Source organism: Mycteria americana, chromosome 5 (genome assembly GCF_035582795.1).
Source record: "Mycteria americana isolate JAX WOST 10 ecotype Jacksonville Zoo and Gardens chromosome 5, USCA_MyAme_1.0, whole genome shotgun sequence".
Lineage (NCBI taxonomy): Eukaryota > Metazoa > Chordata > Aves > Ciconiiformes > Ciconiidae > Mycteria > Mycteria americana.
The window spans coordinates 2,105,019-2,131,846 of record NC_134369.1 but is presented as its reverse complement, the minus strand read 5'-3'; the positions used below and the strand labels follow the sequence as shown (position 1 = coordinate 2,131,846).

At 71.7% G+C, this 26,828-nt stretch overlaps 3 protein-coding genes across 8 annotated transcripts; all 3 read left to right on the top strand.

Annotated features, from left to right (window-relative positions):
- Positions 1–254: 254 nt before the first annotated feature.
- GRK2 (G protein-coupled receptor kinase 2) lies at positions 255–10,029 on the top strand. 4 transcript variants are annotated; one of them, XM_075501932.1, is made up of 21 exons: positions 255–630; positions 2,041–2,117; positions 2,806–2,879; positions 3,238–3,339; positions 3,638–3,712; positions 4,235–4,296; positions 4,607–4,658; positions 4,989–5,080; positions 5,484–5,583; positions 5,717–5,795; positions 5,948–6,078; positions 6,524–6,618; positions 6,695–6,802; positions 6,881–6,947; positions 7,258–7,358; positions 7,464–7,530; positions 7,613–7,708; positions 7,798–7,960; positions 8,072–8,208; positions 8,445–8,555; positions 8,974–10,029. In XM_075501932.1, the coding sequence occupies exons 1-21, from the start codon at positions 518–520 to the stop codon at positions 9,133–9,135; spliced, it is 2,064 nt and encodes a 687-aa protein (XP_075358047.1). In that variant the 5' UTR covers positions 255–517; the 3' UTR covers positions 9,136–10,029. The 4 variants fall into 4 exon arrangements, with proteins under 4 accessions (XP_075358047.1, XP_075358046.1, XP_075358049.1 ...); XM_075501931.1 differs by having other exon boundaries at positions 256–630; positions 8,442–8,555; XM_075501934.1 differs by lacking the exon at positions 8,974–10,029 and adding an exon at positions 8,938–8,967 and having other exon boundaries at positions 256–630; positions 8,442–8,555.
- A 1,070-nt stretch (positions 10,030–11,099) lies between these two features.
- ANKRD13D (ankyrin repeat domain 13D) lies at positions 11,100–18,643 on the top strand. The gene is made up of 15 exons (XM_075501927.1): positions 11,100–11,278; positions 12,968–13,103; positions 13,205–13,329; positions 13,628–13,673; positions 13,765–13,908; positions 14,343–14,532; positions 14,748–14,814; positions 14,882–14,963; positions 15,667–15,728; positions 15,816–15,946; positions 16,531–16,688; positions 16,774–16,905; positions 17,525–17,688; positions 17,792–17,871; positions 18,260–18,643. The coding sequence occupies exons 1-15, from the start codon at positions 11,189–11,191 to the stop codon at positions 18,498–18,500; spliced, it is 1,848 nt and encodes a 615-aa protein (XP_075358042.1). The 5' UTR covers positions 11,100–11,188; the 3' UTR covers positions 18,501–18,643.
- Positions 18,644–19,905: 1,262 nt separating this feature from the next.
- On the top strand, positions 19,906–26,720 carry SSH3 (slingshot protein phosphatase 3). Of its 3 annotated transcripts, none has more exons than XM_075501929.1 (14): positions 19,906–20,053; positions 20,830–20,867; positions 21,073–21,238; positions 21,776–21,894; positions 21,960–22,031; positions 22,166–22,231; positions 23,144–23,332; positions 23,712–23,805; positions 23,917–24,045; positions 24,119–24,165; positions 24,572–24,718; positions 25,402–25,520; positions 25,897–26,152; positions 26,238–26,720. In XM_075501929.1, exons 1-14 carry the CDS (start codon positions 20,003–20,005, stop codon positions 26,398–26,400), a joined length of 1,656 nt encoding a protein of 551 aa, XP_075358044.1. In that variant the 5' UTR covers positions 19,906–20,002; the 3' UTR covers positions 26,401–26,720. The 3 variants fall into 3 exon arrangements, with proteins under 3 accessions (XP_075358044.1, XP_075358043.1, XP_075358045.1); XM_075501928.1 differs by having other exon boundaries at positions 25,320–25,520; XM_075501930.1 differs by lacking the exon at positions 25,402–25,520.
- Positions 26,721–26,828: the final 108 nt, after the last annotated feature.

Sequence of the window (26,828 nt, the reverse complement as noted above, 5' to 3'; positions counted from 1 at the left end):
TCACACACTCGGTGTCACACCCCCATGGTGTCACACACATATACGGTGTCACACCCCCGGTGTCACACACACACACACAGTGTCACACCCCCGGTGTCACACACACACACACATACACACACACAGTGTCACACACGCGCCCGCCGGTGTCACGGCCACGCCCTGGTGGGCGGGGCGACGGGAAGGGCCCCGCCCCCGCTCCGGCCCCGCCCCCGCCCCGCTCCGGCCCGGGGCGGCAGCACCGCCTGTCACACACGCGCGCGCACGGGCACGCGCAGGGACACGCGCACGGACACGCGCTCCCCTCAGGCCGCCCCGCCCGCCATGGCCCCCCGCCGCTGAGGTCGCGCCCGCCGCCTCGGGCCTCCCCGCGCCGGGCCGGGCCGGGTCCGTCCCGGGTCCATTCCGGGTCCGCCCCGGTTCCGGTTCCGGGTCCCGGTTCCGGTTCCGGGTCCGTCCGGGTCCGGTCCGGCGGCGGTGGGCGGTGGGGCCGGCGGGGCCGGCGGCGCGGCGCAAGATGGCGGACCTGGAGGCGGTGCTGGCGGACGTGAGCTACCTGATGGCCATGGAGAAGAGCCGCGCCGCGCCCGCCGCCCGCGCCAGCAAGAGGATCCTCCTGCCCGAGCCCAGGTGAGGCCCCGCCGCCGCCGCCCGGCCCCGCGTCCCCCCGCCCCGGCCCTGCCCCGGCTCCCCCGGTCCCAGCGCGGCGCGGGCCCTGCCCCCGAGCCGGCTCCCCGGACGCGGCCCGGCCCCGGCTCCCGCGGCCCGGCCGGGCCGGGCAGGGCCACCGCGGCCCCGGCCCCGCTTGCACCGGCCTCCCGGGCGCAGCCCTCCCGCTCACCCTCCCCGGCACGGCGCACGCAGGCACTCCGCCCCGGGCTGGCACACTCGCGTGTGCACACGCGTCTCCCGTGCACGCACAGCCCCTACGCGAGCGTGCACAGGCGTGCACAGGCACCCAGCCTGGGCACACACGCACACAGGCGCACAGACACACAGACAGGCGTCCTGCCCGGCATGTGCACACGCACGGACAGACACAGGCAGACGGACACACGCCCTCCCCGGTACACGGTCACACCCAGGCGTGCCTGTCCCCTGTGTACACCCACACGCCATCCCGGCACGCACCTCCCCTGCCAGGCGCGCCCTCCTGCAGCTCCTCGGCCAGCCTGCGCTTGTGTGTACACACGCACACACGTGTACACACGGGCGGAGCGCTGGGGGGGCCGCGTGCACACACGCGCCGGCTTACACACGCAGGGGCTCGGCTGGCACACGCAGCACCTCCGGCCTCCCTGTGCACACACGCGCACGCCCACGCACGCAGAGTTGCGGTGTTCCCCGCTGCGCACGCCGCCCCCGCGCCTGCGTCTCTCTCATGCGCGCACCCCCTCCTGCCCACACGACCCGCTTCACAACTTCCCTTTGCACACCCGGCCCGGCGCACACGCACGCACAGCCGGACCGGCACAACGCGCAGCACAGCCAGCACGACACGCAGCAGGACGGCGTGTCGCGCGTGGGGTGCAGGCGGCGGACGGCGCAGCGCACAGGCACCCCGCACAGCCGGACGTGCGCAGCAGCCTGACACAACACCTGCGGCGCGGCCCGGCGCACGCCGCCAGGCCCCCACGCTCGCGGCACGCGCGGGCGCACGCTGCCTCGCTCCTCCCCGGGGGCCTGAGGGGATCCAGGCATGTGGCCCCGGTCCCCACCCCCACTGCCAGACCCCACTGCCCTCCTACGCCTCCACTGCCAGGCACCAGGGAGGCTTTTTTGGGGGTACTCTCCTTTCCAGCCTCCCTTGGACCCCAGCGTGTGGGGCACCCTGTGCCTGACCCTTACCGGGATCCAGCAACATGTCACACTTCGGGGGGGGACACGGTCTTGGGGTGGCACAGGGACACAGGAGGGGCAGGGGAAGGCGCAGGGGGTAGAGGAGGGACAGGCATGGGGGGCACTAGGGGTGTCAGGAGCAGAGGGCTGCTGGGGGGCACGGGGCAGGCGGGGCGCTGAGCCCCTCCGGTGCCTCCCCAGCATCCGCAGCGTCATGCAGAAGTACCTGGAGGACCGGGGAGAGGTGACGTTCGACAAGATCTTCACGCAGAAGATCGGTGAGCTGGGGACACAGGGGGCATGGGGGAGGGCACGTGGATGAGCACCCACAAACGCAGGGATGCTCACTGTGTGCCTGGGCAAGCACGGGTGGGCTGGGGCGCTGGATTGGTGGCAGCCGTGACAGTGGTGGTGGCCGTGGCCATTCCCCTCTGCCCCTGGCATGGCCTGGGGGAAGCGAGGGGGCTGTGGGGCCAGGCTGGGCAGAGGTGCCTGGGGGCTGCGTGACACAACCCCCTGCGCCACGTCCCCCGCCCCATCACTTCCCCCAGCGCTAACCGTCCGGGGCAGGAAGCGCCTCTCACTTCCTCCCGCCGGCTCTGGCGGTTTCCGGGCACGTCCGCCCCACGGCAGCCTCCTCCGCAGTGCCCGCCTGTGCCCCTGCCCCATTGCTCCCCCACTGCACCAACCTCCTTGCTACCCCCCCGGCAGCCCTGCCCCACAGTGCCCTATAGCACTGCACTGCTCCTCCCCGTGCCAGCCGGTGTCCTGGCCTCACTGCGTCGCCCTGCCAAACCCTGGCCAGTCCCCAGCTTGGCAACTTCCCCTTCCCTGAGCCTGGCGTGGGGGTGGCTGCGGGGACAGGCAGGCCCAGGCGACATCCCTGTGCCCCTTGGCCTGGGCTATGGGGCACGCGCTGCCGCTCTGGGGCAGGCACCTCTCACGCCGTGGCTCTGTCCCTGCCAGGGTACCTGCTCTTCCGGGACTTCGCCTTTAACCAGGCAGAGGAGGCCAAACCCCTGATGGAGTTTTATGAGGAGGTGAGATGGGGGGACCCATCTGGACAGACCCCCGTGGTCATTAGGAAGGTTGGGGGTGGGATTTGGTACCTATGGGGCCCACAGACATGGTACCAAGACCACGCAGAGTACCTAAGGGAGACGGTGCCCAGGGGGCCAGGAGGTGATGCTCTGGGTGCCCAGGGGATGTGATAACCATGGGGTGCCCCTGGGATGTGGTACCCAGAGGGGCTGGAGCCGTGGTTCCCAGCATACCGGGTTCCGGGGGCCGCCCAGCCCTGGGCTGCGCCCGCCCGGTGTGGGGTGAGGGCTGTGCCCCGTGGCAGCGCAGGCCTGGGGGCGGTGTGCCCCTGTGCCACTGAAGCTCTGCCCTTGCTAGATCAAGAAGTACGAGAAGCTGGACTCGGAGGAAGAGCGAACCACCCGGAGCCGCCACATCTTTGACCATTACATCATGAAGGAGCTGCTGGCCTGCTCCCACGTGAGTGCCGTGCTGTGCAGGCGCTGTGCCGGCACTACAGTGGGGTGAGGTACCGGGGTGGGGTCCCCAGAGCAGCTGGGAGGGACGTACCCAGGGGACCTGGCACCCAGTGTCTTCAGAGGGAGCTCCAAAACCACCACTGGCTCTGTTCTGGGAGCCACAGACCCAGCCCTATGGATGGGGGTTCCTCCGTGAGTTCCCCCACTTGTGCAGCCCTGCCTGGCCCCTGTGGGGCTGCCTTGCCCCTGTGCCCGCGTCCCTTCTGCCCACGGTGACACGGTCCCGTCTTGCTTCACAGCCCTTCTCCAAGAGTGCCACGGAGCATGTCCAGAGCCGCCTGAGCAAGAAGCAGGTGCCCCCAGACCTCTTCCAGGTGGGCATCGCCCGGGACAGAGAGGGGGTCCCTGCCACCTCTGGTACTCGGAGGGTTAATCCTTATGGGGGGCTGGTGAGAGGGTGCTGGGGGCAGGTGGTGACAGTGTCCCCTAGAGGTGGTGGGGGGTCCCAGAAGGTATGGGGACCCAAGGGACGGTGAGGGGGTCCCCAGCAGATTGGGAGTGAGGGCAATTGCTGGTGGTCCCCATGGGGTGGTAGTCGCGAGACTGGGGGCTGGAGGTAACAGGGGGGCTCCTCAGAGGGTGGTGATTGGGACCCTGGACATAGAGGTGACCCAGGGTGACAGTGGGCTCCCCAGGGGTGGTGACGTTGGGGTCCCCAGAGACTCAGGTGACCCTGCGTGGCAGAATCATCCCCAGGGGCCCGGCAGTGGCAGGGTGGCAGTGGGGAGATGTGAAATCCCAGGGTTGGAGGAGACCTTGCGTAATGATGGGACCTGAGGGGTACGGGTGACCTGGGTGGCACTGGGGACCCAGCACTGAGCCCTGTGTCCCCCCAGCCCTACATTGAGGAGATCTGCCAGAACCTGCGTGGGGGCATCTTCCAGAAATTCATCGAGAGGTGAGATGGGGGAAAGCCCCACACGGATCGGGGTGTCCCATCCCACTGGAGACCAGGGTCTCCCAGCCCAGAGAGGGGCCAGGGGTCCCCTCTTGGATAAGAGCTCCAGGGGTGTCTGTCCCCTGACCAGGGACTCAGGGGACTCTTCTCATCCCCAGGTCTGGCCCAGGGTCTCTCTGTTCCCAGACAGGGGTCCTGGGGGGTGCTGCCTGTCTCCAGACAAGTCCAGGGGGTCCTTCTGCCCCGAGACGGGTCTTGGGGGGCGTTTCTCCAGGGGCTCCACTCTTGGCCTCTCTGTGCTTCATTGCAGTGACAAGTTCACGCGGTTCTGCCAGTGGAAGAACGTGGAGCTGAACATCCATGTGAGCAGGGACCCCTGCACCTCGGGGCACCCCGGGCACCTCTGGGCACTTCCAGGGAGGGGGGACGTGGGCACAGTGACAAGGCTGCTGCCCCGGGGCTCACTAGGGCTGGCGCGGGTACCTTCGGACGAGCACCCCGCAGGTGGCTCTCCACACCTGCCCACGCTCACGGGGACATGTGGAGCAGCCTCCATGTTCCTCACCCGGGGAAACTGAGGCAGGGTGTAGGACCACCCCCCCACCACGGACACACGCAGCTCTTGGAGCAGGGCCGGTGCTGTGGGACCCAGGTGTCCAGGCTCACCCCCGCCTCCTTCTCGCCCCTTCCAGCTCACCATGAACGACTTCAGCGTTCACCGAATCATCGGCCGCGGCGGTTTCGGGGAGGTCTACGGCTGCCGGAAAGCAGATACGGGCAAAATGTAATGGGGGATGCTCCGTCACGGGGGGCCAGAGGGATCTGCCTGCGGTGGGGGGGATGTTGGGGCTGTGGTGGTAGTCCCAAGGGCATCTGCAGTGGCGTTGCCATGACGACAGATGTTAGGGGGTTGCGGAAGTATCGCCATGGCTACGGGTCTCTGGGGGATACAGGGACGTCATGGCCGTGGGTGGTAGCTGGATGTGGTGATGTGGCCGTGGGTGCTGGCAGTGGAGGGACGCAATGGTGCGGCTGCGGTTGGTGGGGCCGTGGGCAGGGCAGGGCAGGGCCACGGTGACGTGGCGGTGGCACTGGAGGGACGTGGTGACGTGGCCGTGGGCAGAGGCGGGCTGGGGCACCGAGGCCGCGGGCAGCAGCAGGACCCTGCAGGGACTCTTTGCCCCCAGGTACGCCATGAAGTGTTTGGACAAGAAGCGCATCAAGATGAAGCAGGGCGAGACCCTGGCCCTCAACGAACGCATCATGCTGTCCCTCGTCAGCACCGGGGTGAGGGGACACAGGCGCCAGGCAGGGCTGGCACCCCTGTCACAGGCTGTGGCACTGGCGAGGGGAAAGGGAGAGTGAGGGAGGGCGTTCCTGGGCCACCACCGGCACTGCCTGACCCCGTCTCTCCTGCCAGGATTGCCCGTTCATCGTGTGCATGTCATACGCCTTCCACACACCCGACAAGCTCAGCTTCATCCTCGACCTCATGAACGGTGAGAGGCCCCTGGCCCCGAGGGACCCCGTGGCTGATCCCTGGCCCCAGGGCCACAGCTGGCCTGAGCCATGGGCTCAAAGCCCCCCGCCTGCGCCGTCCCCGGGGTGCGGAGGGCAGTGCCAGCGTGACAACTGGTCCCTGTTGCCGCAGGGGGAGACCTGCATTATCACCTGTCCCAGCACGGCGTCTTCTCGGAGGCGGAGATGCGGTTCTACGCGGCTGAGATCATCCTGGGCCTGGAGCACATGCACAGCCGCTTCGTGGTGTACCGTGACCTCAAGGTGACCGACCCCGTGGGGACCCCACAGATCCCACAGGCATCCTCGGACCCTGCGGGTGTCTGGAGGCCCCATTGGCATCCCTGGGCCCTGTAGAACTCCCCCCAGGACCCCGTGGGCACCCACAGGTATCACAGGCACCCACAGACCCTGCAGGAGCCCTCGGACCCTGTGAGCACTCCCTGAACCCAGAGGGCACCCCCAGATCCCATGGGCACCCCTGACCCTGCAGGAACCCCCCCTAAACGCCACAGGCACCCTTGGGACCCCGCGGGCATCCTGAGACCTCGGGGGGCACTTGCAGACTCCACCGGCACTTCTTGGTCCCACGGACACCCCCAGATCCCACAGAGCACCCCAGTCTGACCCAAATGGGCACCCCCAGCCTCGCTGCCCCCCATGCCCACGGGCAGTGCTCGGGCTCAGGGGTGGCACGGTGTCTTGGCAGCCGGCAAACATCCTCCTGGACGAGTTTGGGCACGTCCGCATCTCAGACCTGGGCCTGGCCTGTGACTTCTCCAAGAAGAAGCCCCATGCCAGTGTGTGAGTGTGCCCGTGCCCCTGCCTGCCCTGCCCGCCTGCCTGGCACGGCCCCTGACCCTGCTCTGTGCCCCCGCAGGGGCACCCACGGGTACATGGCTCCGGAGGTGCTGCAGAAAGGAGTGGCGTACGACAGCAGCGCCGACTGGTTCTCGCTGGGCTGCATGCTCTTCAAGCTGCTCCGGGGGTGAGTTTGCGGATGCGGGTGGGCGCAGGCGGGCACGTGTGGGTACCACTGAGTTCCCCTCTCCCCTCGCGGCCACAGGCACAGCCCCTTCCGGCAGCACAAGACGAAGGACAAGCACGAGATCGACCGTATGACCCTCACCATGGTAAGCTGGGGCACGCTGGCCTTTGCCCTGTGTGCCCCCCGCCATGTGCTGGCAGAGGCCTGGGGGGCACATGGGGTGTGGTGGGGGGGTCAGGGACAGCTGGTCCCTGAAGGTGAGCAGTGCCCGGAGCGTGTGCTCATGCCCATCTCTACATGCATGTGCCCACCTCCCTGCGTGTGTCTGCGTATCCTGCGCACACGCAGGTCTGTGCGCACGTGTGCGTATCTGTGCGCATCCCTGTCCCCGTGCACACGCGTGCCTTGGTGCTTGTGTGCGACCTTGGTGTGAGCGACCGTGCCTTCTCCCGCAGGCCATCGAGCTGCCGGACTCCTTCTCCCCCGAGCTGCGCTCCCTGCTCGAGGGGCTGCTGCAGCGAGACGTCAACCGGCGGCTGGGCTGCATGGGGCGCGGGTGAGTCCCGGCGGGCAGGGAAGGAGGGCGTGCTGGCGCAGCACCCCGGCCCCAGGGCTGCAGCCGGGAGCCTGCAGCGCTTGCTCACCCCCCCTCGCTCCCCAGGGCTCAGGAGGTGAAGGAGGAGCCCTTCTTCAAGGGCCTGGACTGGCAGATGGTTTTCCTGCAGAAGGTGAGGGGCACGACGCCCGGGCACGGGAAGGGGTACAGGGGCACAGGCAGCCACCCCTCTAAAACCCCTTTCCTGCCTGCAGTACCCGCCGCCCCTGATCCCCCCCCGCGGCGAGGTGAATGCGGCCGACGCCTTTGACATCGGTTCCTTCGATGAGGAGGACACGAAGGGCATCAAGGTACCGGGGCGGAGGGGCTGAGCGTGGCGGGGCCGAGGTGGCAGGCAGCCCCTGACCCTGCGATGCCTGCCTGCCTCCCTGCCTGCCAGCTGCTGGAGAGCGACCAGGAGCTGTACCGCAACTTCCCGCTCACCATCTCGGAGCGGTGGCAGCAGGAGGTGACGGAGACCGTCTTCGAAGCCGTCAACGCCGACACCGACAAGCTGGAGGCTCGCAAGAAGGCCAAGAACAAGCAGCTGGGCCACGAGGAGGGTGAGTGGGGCCGGGTGCCCCCCGGGTCCCCCCCGACAGCCCCCCAGCTCTGCCCGGCCCCCTGTCCGTACCCCGGGCTGACCCTGCCTCTCCCCGGCGCGGCGGGCACAGAGTACGCCATGGGCAAGGACTGCATCATGCACGGGTACATGGCCAAGCTGGGCAACCCCTTCCTGACGCAGTGGCAGCGCCGCTACTTCTACCTCTTCCCCAACCGCCTCGAGTGGCGCGGGGAGGGCGAGTCACCGGTAAGGCGGGCGCGGGGGGGACGCACAGGGCGGTGCGGGGCCAGCACGGCGCTCAGCGGGCACACCTCGACACCGGCAGACATCGGGGTGTGCCGGGCAGGGGGGGGGCGAAGGATGTGCACAAGCAGGCGTGGCACTGCGAGGGGTATGAGGGTACGTGGGGGGGCTTGGGGGGACCTTGGTGAGGACACGGAGGTCTGGGGGCGAGGGCCGGGCTGAGCCTGTCCCCCCAGCAGTCCCTGCTCACCATGGAGGAGATCGACTCGGTGGAGGAGACGCAGGTGAAGGAGCGCAAGTGCATCCTGCTCCGCATCCGCGGCGGCAAGCAGTTCGTGCTGCAGTGCGATGTGAGTGTGCCATCCCCTGGGCTCACCGGCCACCCCTGCCAGGCGCTAGCCACCTCCTGCCCCTCGCTGGCCATCTCCCCTGGGTGCCAGTTGCTCCCGCTGGGCACTAACCAAACTTTGCTGGGCACTAGCCACCTACTGCTAGCTGCTAGCCATCCCCTCTGCTGGGTGCTACCCACCTCCAGGCCGTCACTAGCCATCGCCTGCTGGCCACTAACCACCTCCTCCTGCCAGCTGCTGGCCACCTCTTGCTGGCCACTAGCCCCGCACGTTTAGCCCTCCAAGCCATCACGGGGCACGAATACAGAAAGCTTGGGGCAACCCCAGAGCCCGGCACCCCGGGGAGCCCCAGGCCACCCTGTACCCTGCCCTGGCACCCCAGGGAGCCCCGGCCTGACCCGTGCCCTGCCCTGCACAGAGCGACCCCGAGCTGGTGCAGTGGCGGAAGGAGCTGCGGGACGCCCAGCGCCAGGCCCAGCAGCTGCTGCAGCGGGTGCCGCGCATGCAGAACAAGCCCCGCTCGCCCGTGGTGGAGCTCAGCAAAGTGCCGTTCATCCAGCGCTCCGCCAACGGGCTCTGACCCCGTGCCGACGCGCCCGCGCGCCCTCCTCCCCCCTCCCCACCCCGCCTCTAATTTATTGGGTTGGGTTCCCGCGTGCCCCCCCCTCCTTTTTGTCATCCCCAGGCCAGGCGTTGGAGGATGCCCGGTGCCGGTCTCACCCACCGGGCGAGGAGCGGGCGCGGCTGCGGTGTCGCCGTCCTAGCCCAGCCTCCGGCACGGAGCTGGCGCTGGACGCGCAGCGCGGCTCAGCACCTCTCCCCGGTGTCGTGTCCCCCCCCCCCCCGCCCTGCCCCTCTACGAACTCTCCGGCTAAGATGAAGGCAGCCCCCGCGCCCCCTCTCCCTGCCCGCCCGCTTCGCCACCGCTGTGTGTGCCAAATGGGGCAGGTGGGTGCCCAGCTCCGGCCGGGCAGGGAACCGGCCAGCTCGTTTCACCCATAGCCTTTGCCCACCTCCCTGCCAGCCGGCGTGCCCCGGCTCGGCTGTGCCCGTCGTGTGGGTGCCGAGCCCTCGGTGTGCGTGTGAGTGTGTGTGTGTGTGTGTGTGTGCGCGCGTGCGTGCCCAGCAGGACCCCCTGTAAATACTGTGCCACGGGTCCCCTGTGCCCCCCCGGCCGTGCCCCTGCCCCTCCTGCCACCCACCCCCCCCCCCCGGGCCAAGGGGGCACCCCCAGCCCCCTGCCTCCCCCCGGCTGCAGGGCATGGGGTGGCCGAGGAGGAGGGAGCAGGTGGGACCCCCCTAAATCAGCCTCACGTGACGCCGGCCCCAGTCCCTGGCAGCATCTGTAAATATTGGTCTCCGGTCGCTCGGCTCCAGGGGCTGGGGCGGCGGAGGGTGGCACCGGGCAGGGCCGGGGCCCTTGGTGAGTGAGATTTTAATGAGCAGAAGACGTGAGAATGCAAAAAAAAAAGAATTTTTGTAATAAAAATCTGGAAAAACATCGTCCGGCTCCACCTCATTGCGGGGTGGCAGAGATGTCCCCGTACCCGCTTAGGGGCACTGTGCCCCAGCTCCCTGTCACCTCTGGGGCTGCCTGCGCGTCCCTCCCCACGGGCACGCTGGCACTTTGGGGACATCCCAGGGCTGTGGGTGGGAGTTGTCCCCGTGCCCTGCGGGATGGGGGGGCCCGCGGCAGCGGTGGGTGCTGGGGGGGGGGAGCAGGGGGTCGGGTCCCCGTTGCTGCGCTGTCCCCGTGGGTGACCTTGGCCGTCCCCTTGCCGCGGGGCTGTGCAGGCAGCACCCCTCCTGCCCGCACCCTTCGCGGGCGGCACGTCCGGGGTGAGGCGCACCGGGCCGGCGTTTCGGCATTCCTGCCGCCCGGCTGGGCCCGGGGCTGGGGAGCGGCGGGGCCGGAGCCCCGGGGGATTCTCCGGTGCCTGATGAGAGGGTTGTGCCGCGGAACGCAGCAAAGCAGCCGCCCCTGCCCGGGGCCGGGGGGGAGACAGCCCCAGCGCGGGGGCCCGGGCCCCGCAGCCCCCCGGGATCCTCCGGGAGCGCCGGCGCTGCACGGGGCTGGGGCCGGAGAAGGGGACGGGACGGGGCGGGACGGGACGGGACGGGGGCAAGCCCAGGCCCGGTTGCACGGTGCAGGGAGGTCCCGGGCACCGGGTACCCGCTGCGGGGCTGGGCAGCACGGCGTGAAACGGAGAGGGAGTCCCGGGGCCCCGCAGACCCGCGGGGTACCCGGGAGGAGATGCCGGGGAGGGGGCAGCCCCCGGTGCCGGGGCAGCCGCGGGGCAACGGGGCCCCGGCGCGGGGCGGGCCGCGGGGCCCCGGGGGCAACCCCGGCGGGGGCGGGGGGAGGACGGACCCGGTACCCGGGACGCCGCGCTCGGCACCGCCGGTCCCTCGCTCGGCGCGGGACGCCGCGGGGGCCGGTGCCCCGGCCGCCGTGCCCGGTGCCGGTTCCGGGTGCCGGTGCCCCGGCCGCCGTGCCCGGTGCCGGCCCCGCCCCGCGCCGCCGCGCTGCGCCGCCGCCGCCGCCCCCGCGCGCAGCCATTGCGGGCAGGCCCGGCGCTGCGGCCCGTCCGCCCGCGCGCTGCCCGGCGCGGCCCCGGGGACATGGTGGCGGGATGGCCCGGCCCGCCGACACCTTCCCGCTGCACCGCCTCGTCTGGCACAACCGGCACCAGGCGCTGGACAGCGCCCTGCGCTCCGGCACGGTGGGCGCCGGCACCGGCAGCGGCACCGGCAGCGGCACGGCCGGGGGCAGCGGCACCGGCACCGAGCGCCGCCACCACCGCCGGGCAGCGGGGCGGGGGGGGGGGAGAGGGGAGCGGCGGGGAGCGGCGGGGAGCGGGGAACTGGGAGCTGCGGGGCAGGGGACCGGGATGCGAGGGCGGCGGGGGGGAGCCGCGACAACGGGCACCCGGGGCTCGGGAACAGGGGACGGGGAGGACTGGGAGCACTGGGGGAGGCTGGGGGCACTGGGGGAGGCTGGGGGCACAGGGGACTGGGAGCACTGGGGGAGACTGGGAGCACTGGGGGAGGCTGGGGGCACAGGGGACTGGGAGGACTGGGGAAGGCTGGGGGCACAGGGGACTGGGAGCACTAGGGGAGACTGGGAGGACTGGGAGCACTGGGGAAGGCTGGGGGCACAGGGGACTGGGAGCACCGGGGGAGGCTAAGGACACAGGGGACTGGGAGCACTGGGGAAGACTGGGAGTACAGGGGACTGGGAGCACTGGGAGCACTGGGGGAGGCTGCAGGCACAGGGGACTGGGAGCACTGGGAGGACTGGAGGGGACTGGGGGAGGCTGTGGGCACAGGGGACTGGGAGGAATGGAGGGGAGTGGGAGCACTGGACTGGGAACACTGGGGGGGACTGGGGGCACTGGGAGCACTAAGGGAGGCTGGGGTCACAGGGGACTGGGATGACTGGGGGCAGGGGGAGCACTAGAGAGACTGGGAGGACTGGGAGCACTAGGGAAAGCTAGGTGCACAGGGGACTGGGAGCACTGGGAGGGACAGGGGGCACTGGGAGCACTAGGGAGACTGGGAGCACTAGGGGAGACTGGGAGCACTGGGGGGGGACTTGGAGCACTGGGGAGACTGGGAGCACTAGGGAAGGCTGGGCGCACAGGGGACTGGGAGCACTGGGAGGGATGGGGGGCACTGGGAGCACTAGGGAGACTGCGAGGACTGAGGACACTGGGATACTAGGGGACTGTGGCACCAGGGGGCTGGAGGCAACTGGGAGCACTGGGATTGGGGTACTGCGGGCACTGGGATAGGAGCACTGGAGGTACAGGGGGACTGGGGGCTCTGAGGTACTGGGGACTGGGAGGAGAGGGGACTGGGAAATTGAGGGCACTGGGAGCACTGAGGGGGACTGCTGGCGCTGGGACAGGGGTACTGGGATCATAAGGGACTGGGAGCACTGGAGACAGAGGGGAACTGGGAGATTGGGGGCACTGGGAGCACTGGGGCGGCTGGGGGCACTGGGACAGGGTACTGAGGTATTAGGGGACAGGAGCACTGGGGTATAATGGGGCTGGGGGCACTGGGACGACGTGACTGGGGGACAGGAGGACTTGGGGGCTGGAGGGGTGGGGGCTTTGGGGACAGGGGCACTGGGGGACAGGGGGCACTGGGCCCTGGGAGCGTGGGGGATGCGGGGATGGGAGCCGGGGGGCCACTGGGCACGGGCACCCGGGGGGCCGGGAAGTGGCGCAGGGGGATCAGGGACTGGAGCAGGACGAGGGGCCGGGGACCAGGAGACGGGGGGCCGGGGACCCGCACTGGGGAGCCAGGGCAGGGCCCGGGGCCGTGCCAGGTGGGGAGCACGGGGGGGGGTGCGGGGTGGCCGGGGCACCCCAGGCCGGCGGCGGTGACCCTGCCTGTCCACGCAGCATGACGTGGAGCTGACGGACCCCCGTGGCCGGACCCCGCTGGAGCTGGCCGTGTCCCTGGGCCACCTGGAGTCGGTGCGGGTGCTGCTGCGGCACAACGCCAACGTGGGCCGGGAGAACGCCAACGGCTGGACGGGTACGTGGGCGCGTGGGCCTGCCGGTGCCGCTGATGTGGGGACACCGACACGCGGGGTGCGGGCGCTGGCCGTGCCCAGCTGACGGTGCCCCGTGCCCCAGTGCTGCAGGAGGCGGTGAGCACGGGGGACCCCGAGATGGTGCAGCTGGTGCTCCAGTACCGCGACTACCAGCGGGCAACGCGGCGGCTCGCCGGCATCCCCGAGCTGCTCAGCAAACTGCGCCGGGTACGACCCTGCCCCGGGTGGGTGGGCACCCCCCAGCACTGGGGTCCCACCAGGCCGGGGGCCAGGGCGGGCAGAGGGGAGCCCTTGGACCCCCCAAGTCTCCCCAGGACCCCACTCTTTCCACGGGGACCCCCTGCTTATCCTTCCCGGCCGGGGCCCCACCCAAGACCCCGCTCCCCCAGCACCCCTGCCCCCAAGACTGCCCATCTCCCCAGTGGTCCCAGCAGGGACCCCCCCCCCCCCCTCCTCCAGCCCCCCGCGTTCCCCGGCTGCTTCGTGACCCCCTCGTCTCTTCCAGGCATCCGACTTCTACGTGGAGATGAAGTGGGAGTTCACCAGCTGGGGTGAGCGGGGCCGGGGGGGCCGCGGGGTTGGGGGCTGGAGGGGTGTCCCCCCCCCCGCGCCGTGCCGCTGACGGGGCGCGCGTGCCCGCAGTGCCGCTGGTCTCCAAGGTGTGCCCCAGCGACGTCTACCGCGTCTGGAAGCGGGGCGAGAGCCTGCGGGTCGACACCACGCTGCTGGGCTTCGAGCACATGACGTGGCAGCGCGGCCGCCGCAGCTACATCTTCAAGGGGGAAGGTCAGCTCCAGCTCCCGCGGGACACCCCGACACCCCAGATACCCTCAGGGACCCTCCAGTGACCCTGGGGATCCCCCCCCAGACCCCGTGCACTATAAGTACTCCTCCATAAGGACCCCAGACCCCGTGCACTATAAGTACTCCTCCATAAGGACCCCAGATGCCCTATAGGGACCCCCTGGGGACCCCAGTTCCCCCTTCCAGCAGCGCTGGGGACCGCCTCAGCCCCCACGCAGACCAGGGACCTCAGTCCCCTGCAGGGCCCCCCAGTTCCCCACCGGGATCCCCAAGGCCCCCAGATACCCTGGGACGCAGTGACCCCCAGGCTCGGGGGTGCGGGGGTACCACGGCGTGCCAGGCGCTGACCCAGCCCCGGGACAGATGCGGGTGTCGGGGTGGCCGTGGCGGGCGCTGAGCCGTGTCCCCGTGTGCAGACGAGGGGGCGGTGGTGATGGAGGTGGACCACGACAAGCAGGTGGTCTACACGGAGACGCTGGCCCTGGCCCTGCACGAGCCCGACTTGCTGCTGGCGGCCATGCAGCCCTCGGAGGAGCACGTGGCCGGGCGGCTGACGTCCCCCATCGTCTCCACGCACCTCGACACCAGGAACATCGCCTTCGAGCGGTGGGCTGCCACCCCGGGAGGGTGCTGGGGGGCGAGGGAGGGCACGCGGCGGACCCCGGCACGGCGAGGGGGAGGCAGCGCCTACGGGGACGGGGCCGCACGAGGGCTCGCACAGGGGGAAGCGCACGCGAAGGGGAAGGAAACGCTTGTGCAAGAGGGCGAGCGGCGTGCGAGGAGCTCCCTCCGCGGGGGGCTGACACCTTCCCCCTCCCCAGGAACAAGTCGGGGATCTGGGGCTGGCGCTCGGAGAAGATGGAGGTGGTCAGCGGCTACGAGGCCAAGGTGGGCATGGCAGGGGGACGGGGGGGACCCCCCGGTGCCCGGCGGGGCTGATCCTGTCCCCCGGCAGGTTTACAGCGCCAGCAACGTGGAGCTGGTCACCAAGACGAGGACGGAGCACCTCTCCGACCAGGACAAGTCACGCAGCAAAGGTGACAGCCCCGTCGGCCAATCAGGGAGCTCGCCCATCGTGGGGACACGCCCCCTCCTGGTGCAAGGCCCGCCCCCTAGTGCAAGGTCCACCCCCTTCCTGGGTGGGAGACGTGTCCGGCGTTGGGTGCCACGCTGGGTGCTGGGTGTGACGTGTCAGGCGTGGGACAGCGCGTGGGGTGTCACCTGTCAGGTGTGGGACAGCGCGTGGGGTGTGACCCGTCAGGCGTGGGTCCCCACGGGTGTGGGGTGTGACTCATCAGGCATGGGACCTATGGCAGGTTGTGACCCGTCAGGTTTGGGACACCGTGGGTGCTGGGTGTCACCTGTCAGGCGTGGGACCCCGTGGGTGCTGGGCGTGACATGTCAGGGGTGGGACAGCGCGTGGGGTGTCACCTGTCAGGCGTGGGACAGCGTGGGTGCTGGGTGTGACCCATCAGGCGTGGGACACCGTGGGTGCTGGGTGTGACCCGCCCGGTGTGGGACAGCGCGTGGGGTGTGACCCGTCAGGCGTGGGTCCCCACGGGTGTGGGGTGTGACTCATCAGGCATGGGACCTATGGCAGGTTGTGACCCGTCAGGTTTGGGACACCGTGGGTGCTGGGTGTCACCCGTCAGGCGTGGGACCCCGTGCGGGGCGTGACGCGGGGGTGCCGTGCCCCCTGCCCGCGCTGCACCCCTGCACCTCCCCTCTCTCCCCGGCCAGGCTCCAAGACCCCCTTCCACTCCTTCCTGGGCATCGCGCAGCAGCACGGCACCCACAACGGGGTGAGTGGCCGGGGCGGGGGGTCCCCCCGGGGGCTGGGGCACACCCCCCGGGGCCGGGGGTCCGCTCAGGTGCCGGTGCCGCCGCAGGCGCCCGTGCTGCAGGCTGCCAGCCCCACCAACCCCACCGCCATCACCCCCGAGGAGTACTTCGACCCCCACTTCGACCTGGAGACCCGCAACATCGGGCGCCCCATCGAGATGTCCAGCAAGGTGCAGAGGTGAGGCCACCGCCCCGGGGTGGCAGGGCCCCAGGGACGTGGCACCGGGACGGCAGGGAGCCGAGGCAGGGCGGTGACACGGCACTGGGGCGGCCGGACCCAAGGGGGTGGTGACATGGTCCCCTGGGACGTGGCACCAGGGTGTAAGGACCCAAGGGGGTGGTGACACAGTCCCTGGGACCTGGCACCAGGGTGGCAGGGCACCCGTGGGTGGTGGTGACAGAGTCCTGGGGACGTGGCACTGGGTGTCAGGACCCACGGGGGTGGTGATGAGGTCCCGGGGGACGTGGCACTGGGTGTCAGGACCCACAGGGGTGGTGACAGGGTCCCAGGGGACGTGGCACTGGGTGTCAGGACCCACAAGAGCGGTGATGGGGTCCCGGGGGACGTGGCACTGGGTGTCAGGACCCACGGGGGTGGTGATGAGGTCCCGGGGGACGTGGCACTGGGTGTCAGGACCCACGGGGGTGGCGATGGGGTCCCGGGGCACGTGGCACTGGGTGTCAGGACCCGCGGGGGCGGTGACGGGGTCCCGGGGACATGGCGCTGGTGGGGTGCCCATGCCCACGCCGGTGCCTGGGCAGGTTCAAGGCGACGCTGTGGCTGTGCGAGCAGCACCCGCTGTCGCTGGCGGAGCAGGTGACGCCCATCATCGACCTCATGGCCATCTCCAACGCCCACTTCGCCAAGCTGCGCGACTTCATCACCCTCAAGCTGCCTCCCGGCTTCCCCGTCAAGATCGGTGAGGGCGGGGCCGGTGGGGTGGGGCAGGGTGGGGCAGGGGCGGGGTCTATCCCAGGGCGGGGCCACTGACCCTGTACCCCCAGAGATCCCCCTCTTCCACGTGCTCAACGCCCGCATCACCTTCAGCAACCTCTGCGGGTGCGACCAGCCGCTGGGCTCCGTGCGGGTGTGTGCCCCCACCCACCCCCCCGGCACCCACCCCCCCGGCCCCAGAGGTGAGGCTGGGGGGGGCAGGGGGGCCCTGGGGCACATGTGGCTGGGGGGCTGCTGCGGGGTGCGGGGTGGTCTCTGGGGGGTCATCCTAGGGCCGGTGTCTGTGGGTGCAGGGTGCTGGGCACTGGGGGGATCCCTGGGCGTCGGGTGCTGCTGGGTGCCTGGGCTGGGGGTGCTGGGTACCACCAGGCTGCCCACGGGCACGGGGTGGTGGGGGCTGTGGGGTGCTCGGTGGCACAGGGTACCCGTGGTTGCAGGGTGCCGTGGGATGCTGTGGGGTGCCGTGGGGTGCTGCGGGGTGCTGTGGGACACCATGGGGTGCTGTGGGATGCTGCGGGGTGCTGTGGGCACGGGGTGCTGTGGGATGCCGTGGGGTACCGTGGGGTGCTGTGGGACACCATGGGGTGCAGCGGGATGCTGCGGGGTGGTGCGGGCGCAGGGTGCTGTGGATGCCATGGGGTGCCGTGGGATGCTGCAGGGTGCTGTGGGATGCCGCGGGGTACCACGGGGTGCTGTGGGATACCGCGGGGTGCCGTGGGCGCAGGGTGCTGTGGGACGCCGTGGGGTACCGTGGGACGCCGTGGGGTGCTCACGGCACCCCACGGGTGGGCGGTGCGGCAGGCTGGCCCTTCCCGTGCGAGGTGGAGGCGGGGGTGTTCGAGGTGCCGGCGGGGTACACGGTGCTGGGCGCGGGGCGCAGCGAGCCCCTGCGGGACGAGGACGACGACCTGCTGCAGTTCGCCATCCAGCAGAGCCTGCTCGACGCCGGCACCGAGACCGACCAGGTGGGGAACGCGCCCCGCCCCCCGCCTGACCCCGCCCCCCCGCGGGCCAGGCCCCGCCCCCCTCGGCGCAGGCCCCGCCCCTCAGCCCCGCCCCTCGCCGCAGGTGACCATTTGGGAGGCGCTGACCAACACCCGCCCGGGCGCAGACCCGCCCCCCTACGACGAGGACCTCCAGCTGGAGCGGTGAGGCACCGCCCACGGGGGCGGGGCATGAGCCTGCCCCGCCCGTCCCATCTGGCGGGGTGGGCGGGGCCAAGGCGGGAGAGGCGGTCCCTTAGGAGCGTCGGGGCGGGGCAGAGCAGAGAGGCCCCGGGGGGGGTGGCCCAGAGGGGCGGGGCTTCCTGGATTAGGGGAGGGGCTTCCCACTCCCGGGGGGTGTGGCCAACGCGGGCGGGGCTAACTGCAGGTGTGGGTGTGGCTAGCAGGTGGGTGGGGCACGTGGAGAGGGGTGCGGCTCTCCAGCCCAGGGTGGAGCTGTGAAGTGGGCGTGGCCACCCCGGGTGGGGCCTGGGTGGTGCGCCGTGGGCGTGGCCTCCGCGAGGGGGCGTGGCCACAGCGCCTGTCCCCGCAGGGCCCTGCAGGAGAGCATGCTGCTGCAGGCCGGCCCCAGCGCCGAGCCCCCGGCAGCCGGGAGCCCCCCCGGGGCGGGCGGCGGAAGCCCCCCGGTGCCCGCCGGCTACGGCAGCTTCGCGGAGCAGCTGCGGCTGGCCATGGCCCTCTCGGAGCGGGAGCAGGAGGAGCGGGAGCGGCGCCGGCGGGAGGAGGACGAGGAGCTCCAGCGCATCCTGCGCCTCTCCCTCACCGACAAGTAGCACCGGGGAGCTCCGCACGGGGACAGGGACGTCCCACGCGGGGACACCCCACTCGGGAAAAGGGACGCCCCGCCCGCACCGCCTCGCACGGGGACCGCCAGGGACGGCCTCGCGCGGGGACAGCCCGGTGTGGGCACCGTCCCGCAGCGGGACACCCCACCTCGGGCGCGGCCCGGCCTGGGGACCAGCCGGTGCCGGGGTGGCACCCCCGTGCCACGGACCCCCCTGATGTGGGTGCAACCCCCACGCGGGGGGATTTGATGCAGGGATCCTCCTACCCCCAGGACCCCCGATCCAGGGATCCCCTCCCGCCAGGCTCAAACCTCAGCCCAGGGACCCTGATCTGGGGACCCCCACCCCAGGGACACCCCTACCCCCAGGACCCCCACCCTAGGGACCCCCCTCCTCTTCGGTGTTGTACCTTGACCCCGCGGGGGGCAGGACGGCCCCGGGGGTCCCCGTGGGATGCGGCTGACCCCTGTTTAAAGGCCCCCCACCTTTGGGGGCTGCGGGGCCAGGCAGGGACCCCCCGGCCTTCGTCCCTCGGTGGCAGTGGGGGGCCCGGGGGGCCCCGGATGTATATACATATACATATACATATATATATATATATACGGATGTGTGCAGAGTGTGCCTGGCACGGGTGAGATGGCCCGGGGGGCGGAGCTGGGGGAAAGGGGTGGAGCCTGTGGGAAGGGTGGGGTGCAGGGGAGGGGCGGAGCCTGCAGGAAGGGTGGGGCCCAGGTGAAGGGGCGGGGCCTGCAGGAAGGGTGGGGCCCAGGTGAAGGGGCGGGGCCAGCAAACAGGCAGGTGGCACTGGTGGGATCCCAGGGGGTCTTCCCCCCCCTTCGACCCCCCCAAACCTGGCCCTGTGCCCCCTTTCCCTGCCCCGGGCTTAGTTTGTTCAACTTACACTTCTCGGGGAGACCCCCGCCCAGGGAGGGGGTGCCTGGCTGGGGACCCACTGCTGAGCCACGGGGTGACGAGGGGCTCGGGGGGTCCCAGGGCAAGGGGGGGTCCGATCCGGGGTGGGATGGGGTGCCCCGCTCCCGGGGTGGGGTGAGGGTTCCTGGGCGCAGTGCTGAGGCAGGGAGTCGGGGCGGGCTGGCACCCCCGGGGGCATGGCCAAGGGAACCCGACCCCGGGCTGAGGGGCTCCGGGGAAGACGGGGGGGTCCCAGGTGCTGCTGGGGACCCTCGGGGTGTTCCCGCCTGCTGGGGACCTGGAGGGGGGGGGGGGTGCTGGGGGGTGGATCCTGGGGGGTCCCGGGGAAGCACCGGGGAAGGCTGCCGGGGGGCTCTCGGGGAGGTCCCGCTCCCGGGGAGGGCGGTCTGGGGGCTCCCGGTCCGGCGGTGCCGGGGGGGGGGGGGGAGGCGGGGGGGGGCCTGTCCCGCTGCAGGCCGTGCCGTGCCGTGCCCGGGGCCGGCCCGTGCCCGTGCCCGCTCCCGGCCGGGCGGGGCGGCGGCGGCGCTTCCTGGTGCGGCGGGGCGGCGCGGCGGGGCATGGCGCTGGTCACCGTGCGGCGGGCGGCGGGCTCCGCCGGGGGCCCGGCGGTGAGTGCGGGACGGGCCCGGGGCCGGGAGCGGGGCACCCCGGCGGCGGCTCGGCGGGGCCGGGACGGGGAGCGGCTGCCGGCGGCGGGGGCGGGCGGGCCGTCCCGGCTCGCCCGGGCGCTCCGGTAGGAAGCGCGGCTGCCCCGGGGGCTCCCGGCGGGGGTGGGGGGTACGGGCTGTCCCGGCTGCTCCCAGCGCGGGGGGGAAACGCTGCCCCGGTCGCTGCCGGTGGGAGGTTACCGGGAGCCCAGTTGCCCACAGTTCACGTTGGGGTCTCCTCTGCTCCCGGCTGGGGTTGCCCCATAGTTAGGGAGGGGTTGGGGGGGGGCGGTTGTCCCCAGTTGCTCCCACTGTCCCCAGTGCTCCCAGTACCTTCACTGTCCCAGTGGCTCCCAGTGCCTCTGCCCCCCCCCCCCCCCCCCAGTAACCACTGGGCCTTATCTGGGTGCACAGTCCAGGGCCCCCCTGCGAGCACTTCCCCCCTGGCAGCACCCAGCCGGGAAGGGGCACGGGGACAGGACCCCCCCCGGCACCCCAGGGCCGATCCCCAGGGATCTGCCTCCCCAGTGGGACCCCTCTGAGGGCCCCCACGCTGCCCCACGGGGCCCTGCCAGTGCCCCATGCTGCTGGGGGGGTGAGTACGGCAGGGTGTCCCCGGCCCACGGTGCCCAGGCGGGACGTGCCGGGGGTGCTTGCCGGGTCCCCCGGGCACGGTCTGTGCCCCGGGGTCATGCTCCCCCGGGGGCACTGCCCCCCCCCTTCCCCATGCTTTGCAGGAGGAAGATGCACCCAGGCGCAGGCAGCTGCAGCGGCGGTGAGAAGGGGCTCCAAAACCACGGGATGGGGGGCACGGGTCACCGGGGTGGGGACGGGACACAGCTACGCCCCGAGGAGCATTCCCTCCGGCCCCCCAGCTTCTCCCCCCTCGGGGGAGCGCTCTGGGGGTACCCCGGCCGAGAGGGCTGGGTCCTGCTGCGGGCTGGGCCCCACATCCCACTCAGGGCCCTCCTGCCCCCCAGGCAGAGCTTCGTCATGGTCAAGGGGGCCGCCCTGCTGCTGCCCGCGGAGGAGCCGCTGGTGGCCGAGCCCCCCCCGGCTGCGCCCCCCGGCCAGGCCCCGGGGCAGCAGGAGCAGCACCTGCAGCTCATGATGCAGCTGCTGCGTCCCCAGGATGCCATCCGGCTGGTAGGGCACGGCCACCCCCGGGGACGGTGACAGGGATGGGGACGGTGACAGGGGTGGGGACAGTGACAGTGATGGGGATGGGATGGGGATGGGAACGGTGACGGGGATCGGGATAGGGTGGGGATGGGGACGATGACAGGGGTGGGGATGGGATGGGGTTGGGGATGGCGACAGGGATGGGGACAGTGATGGGATGGGGACAGGGTTGGGAATAGGATGGGGGTGGGATGGAATGGGGTGGGATGGAATGGGATAGGATGAGGATGGGGACAGGATGGGGCTGGGGACAGGAAGGGTATGGGAACGAGATAGGATGGGATGAGGACAGGACGGGGACAGGACAGGATGGGATGGGATGGGGATGGGAAGGGAACAGGATGGGGATAGAATGGGGAGGGGATGGGGATGGGATACAGCCCAGCCTGCGCCCCAGCGTGCTTGATGCTCCTCCCTGGCCCCTGGGGACACTGGGGGGCAGATCCCTCAGTGCTGCTCCCGGGGGTGCAGGGGCACCCCTCATGCCCCCCCCACCCCCAGGCGGTGCGGCTGGAGTCGGTGCGGCCGCGGCGGGTGCGGTACCTGCTGGTGGTGCGGCCCGAGGAGGCGGGAGCCGAGGGGCAGACGGCGCTGCTGGGCGTGGACTTCACCCACGAGGGGTGAGTGGGGCGTGGGAGGGGGCGCGGGGGGGCTGGCTGCACCCCCTGACCTCTGCCCGTCCCAGAGCCGCCCGCTGCACCCTGGGCATGGTGCTGCCCCTCTGGAGCGACACCCAGGTCTTCCTCGACGGTGATGGGTAAGGGATAGGCGGGGCTTCTGGGAAGGGGAGGGGTTTATGAGGGTGGGGCTCACAGGATTGGGGTGGGGCCTGTGGGGAGGGGCGGGGCTGGGGTCCCCACCCCAATCCACGTGTCTCCCCGCGGTGCCCAGGGGGTTCAGCGTGACATCTGGGGGACAGACCCGCATCTTCAAGCCCATCTCTGTCCAGACCATGTGGTGAGCACGCCCCGGGTGTGTCCGTGGGCACGGGGGACGTGGGCACTGCTGTGGGCACAGGGGACGTGGGTACCATGATGGGCACGGGGGATGTGGGCACCACTGTGGGCACGGGGGATGTGGGCACCATGATGGGCATGGGGGATGTAGGCACCACCGTGGGCACGGGGGACGTGGGCACCATGACGGGCACAGGGGATGTAGACACTGCTGTGGGCACGGGGGATGTGGGTACCATGATGGGCACGGGGGCGTGGGCACCACCGTGGGCACAGGGGACGTGGGCACCACCATGGACATGGGGGATGTGGGCACTGCTGTGGGCACAGGGGACATGGGCACCACCGTGGGCACGGGGGACGTGGGCACCGCTGTGGGAACGGGGGACGTGGGCACCGCTGTGGGCATGGCGGATGTGGGCACCACCGTGGGCACAGGGGACGTGGGCACTACCATGGGCACGGGGGATGTGGGCACTGCTGTGGGCACAGGGGACATGGGCACCACCGTGGGCACGGGGGACGTGGGCACCTCTGTGGGCATGGCGGATGTGGGCACTGCTGTGGGCACAGGGGATGTGGGCACCATGATGGGCACAGCCAGGACATACGGACGTACGGGCACCACCGTGGGGACCTGGGCACAGTCATGGGAACGGGGGGTGTCACAGGGCTGGGGCACGGCCACGGGCCACCCAGGCGTGCCCACGGGCTGTGCACGCCTGGTAGAGGGGAGGTGGCACCCACATGCCAGGGGGAGCCAAACCGGGGGGGGGGGGGGGATGGGGACACCGGCACCGCCCTGGGGTTGCCCTGCCCACGGTGACGGGGAGGGGACACGCGGGCACGTGCCGGAGCGGCGGGTGGTGCCGGGGCGGTGCTGGGTGCGGCCGTGGCAGGTGGTGTGCGGCAGGGCCGTGCTGCAGGAGCTGCACCGCGCCTGCGAGGAGGCGTCCCGCGGCGGGCACATCCCCGGGGGCCCGGCGCTGGCCTGGGCCCGTGGCTACGCGGCGGCGCTGGCCTCGGAGCAGAGCTGCCTCAACGAGTGGCTGGCCATGGCCGACCTCGAGTCCGTGCGCCCCGCCTCGCCCCCGCCCCTCCGGTAGGCCCCGCCCCCTGCCCCACCCCTCAGCCTGCTGGCCAATCGGCACTGCTCCTGGGCTGGGGGGGGGGGGCGGCTGCAGGGTGGGGGGGCGGGGCTTGTGGTAAAGGGGTGGGGCGATTGGGTGGGGCTGTGAGGGTGGGGCTCTGCTAGGAAGGAGGGGCTTGTGCTGAGGGGCGGGGTCTGGGTTCAGCTAATGGAGGGGGCGGGGATTGTCTGGATGAGGGGTGGAGCTTAAAGGAACTGGGTGGGGCTTCCAGTCTGGGGAGGGCCATGGGGAGGCGGGGCTTAAGAGCAGAGGAGGCGGGGCCTGGGCAGGGCAGGGCCAGGGCGGGGCAGGCGAGCGCTGCCGCCGGTGACACGGTGACGCGGGTGCCAGGCCGGCGACGCCGGAGCTGTCGGAGCAGGCGGTGCGGGCGCTGCTGCGGGACGTGATGGCCAGCGCTGACCTGGAGAGCGTCACCTCCAAGGAGGTGGGTGCCACCGGGCGGGGGGTCCTGGTGGGCCGAGAGCCCGGCTCGCAGGCAGGAGCGGGCAGGGGCAGGCAGGCACGGGGCCATCCCTCACCGTGCCGCGGTGCCCAGGTACGGGAGGAGCTGGAGCGGCGCACGGGGCACAGCCTGGCCCGGCACAAGGACTTCATCGACAACGAGATGCTGCTGGTGCTGGCGCAGATGGACCGGCCCTCCCGCGTCTTCCCACACCTCTACCTGGTGGGCAGCGGTGCGGGCAGGGCGGGCAGGGCGGGCAGGGCCGTCCCCACCCCTCACCGCTGCCACCACGCAGGGCTCCGAGTGGAACGCGGCCAACCTGGAGGAGCTGCAGCAGAACCGGTGAGCGCGGAGCGGCACGGGGTCATCTGGGGTGGCATGGTGGGGTGGCACAGGGCCATCTGGGGTGTCCCAGTGGGGTAGGCACAAGGACATCGTGGGGTGTCGTGGTGGAGCGGGCACAGGGTCATCACGAGGTGCCCCAGCAGGGTGGGTATGGGGTCATCATGGGACAGCGGTGGGGTGGGCACAAGGTCATCATGGGGCACCCATTGGGGCGGGCATGGGGTCTTTGTAGGGCACCCAGCAGGGTGGGCATGGGGCCATCGTGGGACACCTGGCAGGGTGGGTGCAGCAGGGCCGTGGCACCGCGGTGGGGTGGGCACGGGGCACTGTGGGACGCCCTATAGAGCACGGGCAGAGCCTCAACCCCGCGTGCCGGCCGTGCCCCCTGCCCGCGGCACCACAGGGTCACCCACATCCTGAACGTGGCGCGGGAGATCGACAACTTCTTCCCGGCGCTGTTCACCTACATGAATGTGCGGGTGTACGATGAGGAGACGGCCCAGCTCCTGCCCCACTGGAACGACACCTTCCTCTTCCTCTCCCGCGTCCGGTCAGTGGGGCACAGGGGCACGATGGGGCGGGGGCCATCGGGGACACATGAGGGGGGGCACAGGGTATGGGGGGCATGGAGGGGCAGGGGCTGGAGCCAGGGGTAGGCTGGGGGGGGGAACATGGGTGGGGGTACCTGGGGAGGGAGGGGCGTATGGGGCAGTGTCTTGATGACTGAGGTGCTGGGGGGCATCGGGGCACTGGGAGCCCTGGGGACACTGGGAGCTGGGGAGCCCTGGGGACACTGGGAGCCCTGGGGACACTGGGAGCCCTGGGGACACTGGGAGACGTGGGGAGCAGGGAGCCTGGGACATGGGGTCCTTGGGAACACAGGGAGCCCTGGGGCACTGATGCACTGGGGGCAGGGGAGCCCTGGGACATGGGGTCCCTGGGGACACGGGGAACCCTGGGGACACAGGGAGCCCTGGGGCACCGATGATGCCATGGGGACAGTGGTAGCCCTGGGGACACGGGGAGCCCTGGGGCACCGGTATCCTGGGGGCGGGGGAGCCCTGGGGCACGGGGTCCCCAGGGACACCGGGGTGGCTGGGGACACATGGGGAGCCCCGGGAGCTCGGTGGCAGCGCGGGTGGGTGCCGCAGGGCCAGCGGGGGCCGGGCGCTGGTGCACTGCCGCATGGGGCTGAGCCGCTCGGCGGCCACGGTGCTGGCCTACGCCATGAAGGAGTTCGGGTGGCCGCTGGAGCGGGCGCTGCGGCACGTCCGGCACTGCCGCCCCGGCGTCCTGCCCAACCCCGGCTTCATGCGCCAGCTCGACTTCTACCAGGGCATCCTGCAGGCCAGGTGGGCGGGGCAAGGGGCGGGGCGGGGCGACCACGCCCCTTCGGGCAGGAGAGGGAGGGGCCTGTTGTGACCACTCCCCCTCGGGCAGGGCAGGGTCTGCTTCGACCTCCTGGGTGCTGTGGGTGGAGCCTGCCGTGGCCACGCCCATCGGGTGTGGTGGGTGGGGCCTGCCGTTGCCACGCCCCTCTCGTCCGGGGTGGGTGGGGCTTCTATGATGGGCAGGGTGGGGGTTTTGGTGGAGCTGGGTGCTCCACCCTTTGACGCGTGGCTGTGGAGGCGGGGCCTGTGGGAGCCCCGCCCTGCTCGGAAGGGGCGGGGCTCCGCGCGGGGGGCGGGGCCGGGGCGGGGCCAGCCGCTGACGGCAGGTGCCCGGCAGCCGGCACAGCAGCCTGTGGGAGCCCAAGGCGGCGGAGCAGGCGGCCCAGCCCCAGGAGGGCCCAGAGGCCGCCCCGGGGGACGAGGGTGGCCGGTCCCCGGCCCCCTCCCCGCAGCCCCCTGAGGAGGCGAGCGGGCCGGGGCTGTTGGGGGCCTCCCGGCGCCCCCGCATCTCCCTCTGCGCCGTCATGCGGAGCATCAGCCTGCTGGAGCCCCCTGAGCCCCCCGAGCCGCCGGGGGAGCCCCTCGTCGAGGAGGTGAGCGCGGGGCAGGGCCAGAAGGGAGCGGGGCCGGGCCGCGGGGCCGCGGCGCTGGCTAAGGCCCCCCCCGTGCCCCCCGCAGGTGTTCGCGGAGGCCCCGGGCAGCCCTGGGGAAGCTCCCCCGGGGGCACGGCCCTCGTCCCGGCCCCGCCGGGTGGTCCGCCAGGCCAGCATGGACGGCGGCCCCGGCCCCGCCTGCGACCGCGCCCCCACGGACGACCACGCCCCACCCGCTCCCGCTGTGACTCCGCCCCCTCCCGCCGATTCTGACCCCGCCTCCTGCCCCACCCCTGCCTCTGGCCCCACCCCCCGTGCTGACCCCGCCCCCCACCTCCCCTCCACTCCCTAACCCGGGGGGGGGATGGGGCAGAGCACGCCCCCCGCCATGGCACCACGGGGAAGGGGCGGAGCCTAGGCCTACTGGAGGCGTGGCCAGGGCGCCGGCACGCCCCCTCCCGCACACGCTGCCTGCACTTCAGGGGACGGAGGAGGCCCTGCCTCATCCCCCACGCACAGGGCCCTGCTGCCACCCCCCACTGCGCCGGCACTGAGAATAAAGAGTCGAAACGGCTGCCCCTGGCGTGGGTCCTGCCCGGGGGTGGCTTTGTGGGCGGTGGGGACAAGCGTGGGGCCTCCTGCGAGGCCCTGGAGGCATCGGCCGGTGTGCTGCTTG